This window comes from Grammomys surdaster, unplaced genomic scaffold, assembly GCF_004785775.1.
Source record: "Grammomys surdaster isolate TR1022 unplaced genomic scaffold, NIH_TR_1.0 1019, whole genome shotgun sequence".
Classification (NCBI taxonomy): Eukaryota; Metazoa; Chordata; class Mammalia; order Rodentia; family Muridae; genus Grammomys; species Grammomys surdaster.
Window position 1 is genome coordinate 60,514 of NW_021605438.1, and position 12,426 is coordinate 72,939.

The 12,426-nt window shown below is 45.7% G+C and overlaps 1 protein-coding gene across 1 annotated transcript; it reads left to right on the plus strand.

The window, feature by feature from the left end:
• Positions 1–2,759: 2,759 nt before the first annotated feature.
• On the plus strand, positions 2,760–9,979 carry LOC114634581 (protein shisa-6; the record flags this gene model as incomplete). The annotated part of the gene is made up of 3 exons (XM_028783157.1): positions 2,760–2,816; positions 7,295–7,447; positions 9,429–9,979. Coding segments are annotated over 3 exons (761 nt in total), but the record flags the coding sequence as incomplete, so codon positions are not given.
• Positions 9,980–12,426: the final 2,447 nt, after the last annotated feature.

Genomic DNA, 12,426 nt, shown 5'->3' on the forward strand with positions numbered 1-12,426 from the left:
CTGCTTCCTTGCTTTTGCTGATGTAGAAATATCACAATGTGTAGTTGTCTACAGTTTTCATTTTGCACAAATGTGAAGATGAAATCACCATCATGTTTTGGTTCTTTTTAAGCAGGTTAATCTGCATGAAAATTCACACACACACACACACACACACACAATTATCCGTTATGATGTTGTTTAAGTGTGTGTGTGAGAGAGAGAGACAGAGACAGAGAGTATGCATAGTCCTTTATGAAGCAAGGAAATTAAGAGGGAATAGAACAAAATGTCACAGTGATTATTATAGGGGAGTTGTAATTTCCATGTCTGTACTTCATTTGAAATACTATTCCTTAATGCCAGCAAATAAAATAATGCCGAATGTTAGAAAAAAAAATGCTTTCAGTGAATCTCAAACAAGGAGCAAAACACCACACATATCATACACTTACCTGGTTATGACTTCATCTTTTAAAGATGCAGTAGAGATTACAGTACAGATACCTGGGAACTTTCATATGCTGTCCAGATATGACAAACTAATAGTATATATTCATTAAACTCCACTCCCTAGTCAAGATCATTTTAAGGATTAGTCAAGAAAAATATTGCTTGTGAGAACAAATGAAACTAGAGGACATTATGTTAAGTGAAATATGTCAGCAGAGAAAGACAGATTATAGCATAATCTCCTTGCGTGTGGATGCCAAAATATTTGATCTCAGGGTTGAATAGTGATTTCTAGAAGCTGGAAAGTATGTGGAGGAATGAGACAAGAGAGAAGTTGGTTAAATTCTAGGGCTTCACATCATGGATTTGGGGGTAGCAAAAGCTGTTTGCAATGCCTAGTCTGTATTCCATGACTGGAAAGAAGAAATAAGCTTAAAGCTTTCAAATATAAAATAATGACATGATCATGTTAATTACCCTGGTTTGACCAACTCACAGTGTACATGTGTCTTTCAATAGTATGTTGTACACCCAACTAAGTGCAATAAGTAAAATCACAGAAAGAATTTAAAATGAAACAAAACAAAACACTAGTTTAACACGGGTCATGGAGTGTAACTGGTTACAAGAATTGATTCCCTAGATGGCAGGTGTCTAGCACTCTTTCCTGCTATCACTGGGCTCTGAAATGGAAGATTCAAAATGTTACCAGTAACTGCCATTCCATCCATTCAACCTGTGGACTCTATCGTTTTAAATCTTGCTACATTGTTTTAAAATGGGAAAACAAACCATTTTGTTTTAAACACAGAACCTCTCCCCAATACAGATTCTCTCTTCCCTTTCTCTCCTCCCTGACTCAACTCTCCTTCCCCCTTCTCATAGTCATCTCTCTCCTCTCTTTTTATCCCCCTTTTCTCTACTGTATGAAGTGGAATTTTCTCTTATTGCTTAAAACCAGGTCTGAGGCAGAATTGATTCCATCATGGAGTCAGCTGCCCTCCTTGACTGGATGTTCTGCTGGCCTAGATGAAGGATCCAGTTTTAACAAAGGAAACAAGCCATCACTCACCCACTCTAGAATTCTGTGTTTGGAAGAAAGAGGATATTTTTTTGTAGAAATGGTGAAATCTTAATTAAAAAAAAAAGACTTGTGACTGAATTCAGGAGGTTATTATGGAAGAAGACTTTATGTTTCATTGGCTATGGGGGATGAAAGCAGAGAATTGCCAAAATGACTAATGTTTGGGATTCTAGCCTCATGGGGCATCAGTGTCATGGGCCAGAGCTTGACCATTGGAGAATAAAATGGAAACGTCATTTTGTAAAGGTCAAGGATTTCAAGGGGATGAAAGGGGTCCATATGTGGTTTAAGATCTAATATTCAGGCTGCATGTGATTTGGAAGTGAGCCTTTTAGGCAAGAAGTGAAGTTATGAACCAGAGCCCAACTGTTCATGAAGCCAATGACATCTGGGTCCAACAAAGCCCTAATACTTAGGAGAAAGAGGGACTAGAGTGTGAGACCATGGGCTGGGGAGTCATTTTCAATAAGAAGCACAGGGATGGAGATAATATCCCAGCCCTGCAAAAATAGAAGAGCTATGACTTATAATCCAAGGAACAAAGAGCAAAGATCTCATGTCTTTTTTCCCCTTGTTTTGGCTAAAATCAGATACATGTACCAATGAAAAGCAAGAATATAATGTTGTGTTAAAGTAATAACACAGTGTTGGAATATACTTTAGAGGCAAGCCAAATCTTCATTTAAACCACTTTAGAAATCTTTGGAATGGCATGAACTCGGAGCATTGGCAGGCTGGCTCTATTGATTTTATCGTTCATTCAATCTAAGTGGGCTTCTGTGTTATGAATAGAGAGAATGTTTTCGAACTATTGGGCTGAGTCAGTTAGCCAAGAATCCAGGACTTCTGATCTCAGAGAGTGAACAGTGCCTGATCTGGATCTCAGGTGTTGTCAGACCTGGATATATAAAAAAGAATAATCCACTTCTCCTTTGTAGTAGGTTCTTTCTTCCATATTTATCCTAGCAGCCTCTATGGCTAGTCAGCCAGATCCAAGGATGGGGGTCGTGGGGCATGGTCACCACAGTGACCAAAATAGGTTGATATAGTTGGAAAGAGACAGCAACAGCAGGAAGTTTGTTGTTTGTTTGTTTGAGCCTAGTATATTATTGCAAACTTTTCTGAGAAAGGCTTCCTTTGAGTCAGATAAAAACTGTAGAGATGAGTAAAGAGAAGTGCTGTCATGTTAGAGAGCCAACAGAATGCCTGACTTTTTAAAAACTGTCTTTTCTGTGACTTTCAGGTGATCGTCAGTATAACCATCCGATTTTAAGCAGTGCTACCCAGACCCCTACACATGGTGAGAGCTGATTGATAACACTCTGCATCCCATCTGCATGCCAAGTGGCTCCTTTCCAAGGATGGGAGAAGTTGGAGCCATGTGTCTGCCTCCCCCAGGCCACACAGCTTCACTCTTCCTTTGAGAACACTGTTCCCTGAATATTGTGTCTTTGACATAAGAATGATGTTTCTGCCATAAAAGAGAAGGGAGACCCTTCCTCAACTCATTCAATATTTGTAATCTCCACCGCTTCTTGTAGCCACAGATTATATACATCAATAGCAAGGAGATTAATGTTCTATTTTGCTTAAAGCCTTTAGATATCACTGACAAGCGAAACAAGACCTAGTTGAACCATCTTGATCCTCCCCAAACTAATTAATATTTGACAAAACTCAAGATTGATTTGAGCTTTACCCTCTTGGCAGAGAAAAGGCTGATGGTTGCCCAGCAGAGGGCTGTTAGCAAAAGGACAATGAGTGATACGACCACCTTTACCTGTCAGGTTCTAATGTCCTCCCAGAAGACCAGAACTTATCATTTGGATCTCCAGATTAAAAAAAAATTTAGAATCTCTCTCAAAACTTAATAGAATATATGACAGCCCTGGAAACTGTGATCTCTCAGTCATGCTTGTCTCTTCACTATAAAAGTTTCAGTAATTAAATAATAATGATCAATAGGAGTTTCTTGAGAGATACACTCAAAACAAAGATCAATCCAAAGCCAGGTCTGATGATGTAGGCTTACAATCGTAGCTAATAAGGAACAGGAGGCAGGAGGATTGTCCGTTTCAAAGCATGTTTGAGCTAGAGAATCAGTTCAAGGGCAAACTGAGAAACTGGGAAAGCTAGATCAGTGGTAGCATATTTGCCTAGCATGCACAAGGTCCTGTGTTTATCCCTCATACAGCACCTAACAGAGGGATAACCATTCTCAAGCAATATTATATAGCATCTTAGCACTGAGGCTAGAGCACATCTAAATTAGGAACAGGAATAGGGTATTGTGACATGCTTTTTCAGTGCTACAGGCTAGAGGACACCTGTTATATGAGGGTAGGAGCATAATTAGAAGCTTCTGGTTGTAGGGTATAAGAAAAACAGATCAGTTCTAAGATGTTGATGCCAGTTGTAACGCTGATTGTCGGACAATAAGGAAGATTGAGATCAGGAACATCTTAAGGTAAGAATTGAGGTGGTTTTGTCACTCAAAATTTGTATCTCAATGAGAACCAATGACATGGAGAGCTGAGGTTTGGCAATGGATACCATCTAACGGAGAAGAAAAATAGCCAGCGAGCAGGAATTGGTGATAGCGAATTTGAGTCTGAATTTATAGAATAGGCTATGACTGTAGAAGATGCAAGAAAGAAATGTTCCATAGGTACTTTGAGGTTGGAGGTGAAGATGTTTTCATTAATCTTTGAAGGAAGTAACAGAAGGCTTCAAAGTGGGGACTCTCTGTGCAAGAATTCTGGGGGGGGGGGGAATAGAAGGCAGAGGTAGAGAGTCTGAGAGATGCTATGGGGATTAGTGAGTGGGAAGAAGAGCCAGAAAAGGCAGAAAGGAAAGCTTCCACTTGTTCAATAACATTCTGGAATGAACAGCTCCTGAGATGAGCCTCCTCAGGAAGAGCCAACACAGACATAGAGTACAAACAGAAGGGCTGTTCCCTTCTCCACCTCTTCCTGTCTTCTTTCTTCCAGCTGGTATGAGGAAATGGGGATAAATGGGGCCCCAGTGTCAGTTCTTGAGCAGCTTGCAGAATATTTGAAGTAGAGCTTGCCTGCATTCTTTTCTTGGATGGTACTCTTTCCCCCCAACACCAGAGAATAATTAGAACTACTAGGAAGCAGGAAAGACCTGCATCTAATTGATCAACACAAAAGCATTAACTAGATCCTTAGTTTGAGCCATGCTATTGGAGGCAAACAGGAAAATTAGAAAACATGTCTACTTGATGCAAAGAGTTCTGAAGCATTTGGGATGACCAAAATTAAGTCATGCCAAATCAGTAGAGATCACTGAGTGAACGGGGATGGCAGGTAGAAGACCAAATATCATTAAGGATTGACAAAATGTAACAACATCACAGTCACAAGCCTTTAGTTAAAAAAGAACGTGATCAGGGAAGGAAAAATAAAGCATGGCATCTCAATCAAAAACAAGATTGACCAAGGGGGGCTTAGGCAACCACAGTCAGGATAAAAGGCAAAATGTTCTTGGCTCAGTTGTAATTTCAGAATAAGTGGTAGATGACAGTATATAAACCTACTGCATTTGGAAGAGGGAGAACTGAGCAATGACCTCAGTGGCAGTAAGATGCCAAGACTCAGGAGGAACCCTGTTCTTCTCCAGAATGGTGAGAAGTGAAGAAACAAGAAGTAATGGATTAGTGGCTATTAAGCACGTCTAGGGAGCAGCACTCTCAGCTTCATGCCCACTCCACTTCCTGGCATCTGTCCTGGTCCATGCCAGGGAGGCTCTTTCTGTACAGCATGTTCTGATCTCTTGGGATACAGAGCATCCCTCACCCCCTCACATATGTACGAAGCTGGCACAAACACCAGCTTATTGGCTGAAATCCCCTGGCTCCATCCCCAGTTCTGGGGGTGACAATGCAGGCAGGGAAGGAGAGAGAAGCCAGGAGTTCCCATGCCTGGGGCAATCCTTGGATATAGCCTAGGAAGGTGACTATCTCTCCCAGGGACAACAGGATTCTTGCATTCTGTAATGCAATACTCTCTGCCAAGAGGTGTAGGAAATCACAATCCATCTATAGATTGATCCTAACTTGGGGCCTGCCTCTTCTCAGAGGACCTATGGCTTTGAGGAGTTCCAAACAAAGAGGATGGATAGATGGTACAGCCAGACTGCTGTTTCCCTACTCATTTCTGGGAATGGTATTCCTATCTCCCTGGAAACCAACTGTTGACTTCTTTTTTATGGTTCCTCCTCCTCATGTCAATCAAGCATGGAGGCATTTTGTGTTCTTCCCCTGAACCTCCATCACCTTCAGATCCCGATGCTCAGTGCTCCCTTACCCATCCTTTACTCCTGTCTTGTGTTTATTCTTAATCTTTCATCCAGAGCCCACTCACCCTCAGTATACTATCCTCATTTATCCACTCTGGTAACCATTAGTCATCTCTATTCCTTTCTTGACTTCCCCTGGGCCTAGCAATGAACCATACTCTGCTGCATGTCTGCTGACTTTGGAATCTTAGGGTCTATCTCAGGGAAAGTGGGAGAAAAAAAGAAGATCTGATAGGCAGGTTTTGCTCAAGTTTCTCCTTCTGAGACCTTAGACATTCCTAAGGCAACATCTGAGAAAGGGCTTCAAGTAAGTAAGCTGTGTAGCTCACAGAAGCTTGCCAACCATGGAGCACAGCGAGGCCTAAGGGAGCTGCCTGAGAGGTGCATAGCACCATGGATTGAGTGTGACTTGCAGCTGCAATGGAGAAGGGTCCTGTATCCAGCCTCTCTGTGATCATTACAGCTGCTCTAAAGTTGGACTAGCCTAATACCAGATCAGCCTACAGCTATTAGGATGAGACAGTACATTCATGTAGACATGGGTGGCTTTATTTCTTTGTTGTTGGATTTTTTGTTTGGTTTGGTTTTGAGACAGGGTTTCTCAGTGTAGTCCTGGCTGTCCTGGAACTCACTCTGTAGACCAGGCTGGGTCTCAAACACAGAGATCCATTTTTAAAGATTTGCTTTTTTTCTTTTTCCTTCCTTTGTTCCTTCTTTTATTTCTTTTTTCTATTTTGACATTGATAATATTATGATGCTTGTCTTAGTTAGGGTTTCTATTGCTGTGATAAAACACCAAAACCCCCACAAACTAAAAAACTTGGGAGGAAGTGTTTACTTAGCTTACACTTCCCTATCACAGCCCCTCATTGAAGGAAGTCAGGACAGGAAATAGAGGAAGAACCTGGAGCAAGAATTGAAAAGAAGCCATAGAGGAGTGCTGCTTACTGGCTTGCTCATCCTGCTTTCCTAACCATGTAGGATGAAGGTTCAAAGGGGGGCACTGCTCCCAGTGAGACAGACCCTCCCACATCAATCATTAATCAATAAAATGATCTCACAGATTCACCTATGGGCAATCTAACGGGAGCATCTTCTCAGCTGCAGTTCCTCTTCCCATATGACTCTAGCTTGTGTCAAGTGGCCAAAAAGCTAGCTAGGACAATGCTCCTTCATTGCACCTGGTTCAGTTTTATCAGACAGACAAGTGATGTATCTGGAGGAAGAAACTGTTTCTGAATGTCCCAATTGAGTCTTCAAGAACTGATCAATATAGCTAGAGGCAGCTAAGACAATGCCTTCCCCAGGGATCGAAGGAGGGGGAAACTGAGTCACAGCCCTCCCTACTGAATCCTAGCATCGGAAAGCAGGATGAGGACTCTAGTCAGAGATGGAGCAGAAAGATGCATACTGCCATACTGCCTTTATGTTCCCTAATGCCATGCTCTTGCTTTTCAGAGAAGCCACGGATGAATAACATTCTGACATCAGCCACGGAACCCTATGACCTCTCCTTCTCACGCTCTTACCAGAACTTAGCCCACTTGCCTCCATCATATGAATCTGCAGTGAAGACCAATCCAAGCAAGTACTCATCTCTGAAGAGGCTGAGTAAGTCAAGGCTGGCTGGAGGGTTGTTCTGTCTCAAGGGTCTCCAGGTTATTCTCTTCCACGTCCCTCTCTTATTGAATATCCAAGGGACTAAGTATAGACTCACAAGAGCAAAGAAGTGAGTTGTACAGAGGAGGAGGAGAATAAACAGAAGCCTTCCTTTTGTTCTGTTGGTCCTAAGCCCACCCTTTTCCGAGTTTAGAATGATGCTGTAGGGCCCTAAGGCCGCTTTATCTATCTCTATAAGCTGCACTTGCCGTTCATGTATCAGCTCGCCAGGGGTTCTCTTCCAACTACAGGCCTTCTGGTGTGCCATCCTGTAATAGAGGTGGCAAGGTCCCAAAGAACCATTCTATCCAAGCCAAGACTATCCCAAGGATCTAAATCTCCACACTGCTCGTGCACATACTTTCATTATCACTTAAGTCTCCTCTATCCAGGGACTCACCTCCGCTATTGGAGTCTGAAATGGGTGTGGCAATGGTGGATTTAACCCAATAAATGTCAGAAAGTACATTTAGGGATATTTATCTTTACTGACCTGATCTCTCTCTGTGTAACCTGCTCTTCTCATTTTCCCTATGAATGAGTCAACACCCTTACCTGTGTGTATCTCCCTCCCTCTCTCTCTCTCTCTCTCTCTCTCTCTCTCTCTCTCTCTGTGTGTGTGTATGTGTGTGTTAATGTGTGTATGCATGTGTGTGTGTGTTGGTGATGTTACAAAGAGCCCTGTGTATGCTAGACAAGCATCTGACTCCTGAGCTGTACCCCCAGCTCCACAGGTCTCTTTTGATGGCTGCACAACTCCAGTCGGTACTCCACAGCTAAGCATGCACCTGAAATTCCAGGGTGAGCCACTCTGCTAGCAGTACAGCCTATGTCCATCACAGCCACATACAGACAAATGTTGAGTTTTATGGCAACAAATAACCAACTCTAACCATCAGAGAGGTGCCCAGAAATGAAAAAAGGGGACTTGGTAGGCAAGATAGACCCTACCCCTAACCCTGAGACCACTGAAGAGGAAGCAGCATTCCCACAGGAACCTAAGAGTTCCAAAAGCTGTTTGTAGGAGGCCTCCTCTCTGAAATTTGAGACAGTGCAGCCTTTTGTGTGCCCTGGCAAAAGACAAGGATCCATAAGGTGATTCTGGGAGAACCTACTAGTACAGGAGCCCAAAGCATATGAGCAAGATGCACACACAGTATTGCTACAGCCTGCTGTCTGGTGGGCACAAGGAATACATGTAGGCTGATGATATGGCTGTGTGGGGGCTGGATACCCATGTGTTGGTTCCCTGTACATTGGTTGTTACTCCAGAGAAGGTGTTACTAGGTTCCTAGGTTACCAGTGAAACTAGTCACACACGCCTCCTAGATGAGCATCCTACCTAATTCTAACAGAACCTGGTTCTGTGCCCAGTTTCCATAAAGAAGTGCTTTATCCATCATGGGAAAACTGTCAGCTCTACCTGGGTTGTTTTTAGCAAGACCAGGAGCCAATCTACTTCAGAACCACATGCAGCAGACACAGCAGGCAAGCCAAAGGAATGAATACCCTGAGCTTGCCATCAGCTCCACTATGAGCTGGGTGGAGAAGTCATTTAACCGGCCTGCAAGGTGATCCCTGGGGACCCACTGGATGTATGAGCCTGGGACAAAGGCAGTTACTGCCCCTGAATCAGAATCTGTCTTTCACAAGCCCTCAAGGGTTGGTTTATGTGCACAGTAGAGAAGGGAGTTAAGGTCAACTGTCTGCACCCCCACACACACACCCACATACACACACACACCTACTCTACTAACTAAAGAAGTTTGATTTCATTACCCTTGTATATTTTCAGGTAGGTGGTGTTCGCTCGCACATGCGCACACGTACACACACAAGCATGTTTGTATACACACCCATCACACATGAACACCTTACTCCCTGGGCCGTGCCTGCCCCATCACCTCACTGCTTTCTCTCTCTCTCCTTGCAGCGGACAAGGAAGCTGATGAGTATTACATGAGAAGGAGGCACCTGCCAGACCTTGCAGCCCGTGGTACCCTCCCCCTCAATGTCATCCAGATGTCTCAACAGAAGCCGCTTCCTCGAGAACGGCCACGCAGGCCCATCAGGGCCATGTCCCAGGACAGGGTCTTGTCTCCACATCGGGGATTGCCAGATGAATTTGGCATGCCCTATGACCGCATCTTATCTGATGAACAGCTGCTCTCCACAGAGCGCCTGCACTCCCAGGACCCGTTGCTGTCCCCAGAGAGGACAGCCTTCCCAGAGCAGTCGCTGTCGCGGGCCATCTCTCACACGGACGTCTTTGTGTCCACCCCAGTGCTGGACCGCTACCGCATGACCAAGATGCACTCCCATCCCAGTGCCTCCAATAACTCCTATGCCACCCTGGGCCAGAGCCAGACGGCAGCCAAGCGCCACGCCTTTGCCTCTCGCAGACACAACACGGTGGAGCAGCTGCACTATATCCCGGGCCATCACACCTGCTACACAGCCAGCAAGACCGAAGTGACCGTGTGACCGACAGTGTGGCCAGGGTTGTTTGGCAGAGTCAGGGCAGGACAGAGCAGAGTAGGGCAGGAGCGAGGAGAACAGCATCCCGCCTTGCTCTCCTCCCTTCCCTGGTCCCTCTCCCCCCCTTGAAGCTGGAGGTGGGCTGCCTTTGTCCAGAAAGCCATACTCCCAGGGAGATGGCACCAAATGCCTGGTCCAACAAGCATAGACGCAGGCTCTTTAAAGCTCTTTCTCTCCCAGTATATTCCCCCTGCAGATGAGAAGTGTGGTGAGATCCAAGTCTTTCTCTGAACACCTACACCACTCCTTCAGTCCCTGCCCCACCCCTTCCTGGGGACTCAGCTGCAGGTTGTGGCAGCCAGTGGACCCTCTCCTGAAGGTAATCTGCAGCTGCCTGAGTTTGAACAGCCAGCTGGCTAGAGGGTGCAGTCAGTGGGCTGACCGAATAGGCTACTCGGTCTTCTTCCTTTATCTACAACTGCATCGCAGATATTTCCTAGTGCCTAAAAACTGCCTGCTCGCTCTCAGCCAGAGAGCTGCTGTGTCCATAAGCACAATATGATTCTCTTCCGCCTGCTGGAACTCTGGTCTCTACCGAGTGGCCCTTCCCTCGCTGAGCCCTGCAGCCCAACAACAGGGAGGGTTCCCTTCCTTCAGCTGCTTGGTTACCCCTGCCTTTGTGCTGTGGGGACTGTGCTCTTTCAGCCTTCACTGTTTCTCCTCAAAGCTCTCCGGGGCTTAAGCTCTTGCCCCTAAGAGGCGGCATTAGCCCTTGCCCTTCAGAGAAGAGTAGCGATGGGTTGCCAGGACTTTAGAGGTGCCTCAGCAACCACTTGATTGTCTCCCTACTTCCTCCAGGCCTCGAGTCTGAACTAGGACCTCCTCTCAGGCCTGCCTTCTTCACCTGAGCTCTGCTCCCAGGAGGCACCTGCGGTGGGCAGAGAGCTAGGGTGAGGAGGACCACTGTGATGCCCAGGGTCTCAGGAGCTCACCATTCCCATTTTCTAGGGCTCTGCCTGTTCCCTATCCATGAGCCTCAGGCAGAAGTTTCCAGACACAGACAGAAGAAGCTTAGCTCTCATAAAAGCAGGAGCTCTCTGAGGCGGTTCATGCTGGACCCTGCCCAGTCCTTTCCATCATCTTTGCCCACATCACCCCTTTTCTGTCTAGAACCCTTTCTCTCTGCCTCTGTTTTCTCCCAGACCTATCTCCCCACCTTGCTGCCTGCGGCTTCATTGCTTTCCTCAGACCAGTGGATCCAAGGAACCAAGAGCCATTGGCAGATGCGAATAAGTGATGGTGTCTGAGGATGTTGCTATGGGGACTATTTCAAGCTTTCTTCCTTGCAGGAGTACTTGGCCACATGACAGAGGCACCTTCTGCTCTGTGAAAGGCCCCATTGCCAGCCCATCTCAGCCCCATCTTTGCCTCCAATCTGAAGGTGGACAAGATGTAACCAGCTACTGGGAAACTATCAGTGAGAGCAATCCTGCTTCCTCAACATCAGAAGGAGGAAGACAATGAGACCACACACAGACACACACAGACACAGACACACACAGACACAGACACACAGACACACACACACACACACAGACACACAGACACACAGACACACAGACACACACCCTTCTGAGGGCCAGAGCACCTCTCTGGGACTGGGGAGAATCAGCCCCAGAATGTCTTGTGAAGTGACATAAGAGATAAAACCATTGCTTACCAGACTCCAGCAGCAATGCCCTTACATCAGATTTTTATACCCCACCCCCAGTTTTGCATGGATAGCCCTTAAAATGTGAGGTGGTGAGAAGCTTGTGTCTATCATTTTTAATCCAGCCAAGTCTAGAGAGTCACAGAGAAGTCAGAGGACTGCCTCCCCTTTTTTCTTTCAAGAGCTGTAGGCTATCCTGAGCCCCTTCCCAGAATCCACCCTCTGTGAACAGAACCCAGAAGGATGGAAGCTGGGGTAGTCCTTAGCCTCCCCACTGAGGGTGTGTGCCTGGCACTATGGGGCCAGGAGGCTTCAGACCATTCTGCTTTGTTCCCTGCAAACACATAAACCATCTTAAGGGCTGGTCCCCATGGGTCTATGAGCATTTGTTGCAGAAGGTAAGGCTCACAGGAAGAGAGGAACTCAATCCAAATAGAGAATGGCTCACTTCCAGAAGCAAAGGCATGTCTCACAGCTAGTCCCCAACCCAGCACCCTGTAACTCTCTTTAACCCCTAGCTGGTCCCTTTGAAGGCCTTGTGCTGGTGGGAAGGGGAAAGGACAAGACTGTGGTGGGTGAGAATCCCCTCCTGTGTGTTCGTACATCCCATGGAGAATCTTCCAGACAACAAGTTTTGCAGTCTTTGGGGAACAAGACTTTATCCTAGGATCTTCTCCCAGCCTTGGCTCTGACAAGGTGTCTATCTGTCTAGCTTCCTGTCTGTCTGTCTGTCTGTCTGTCT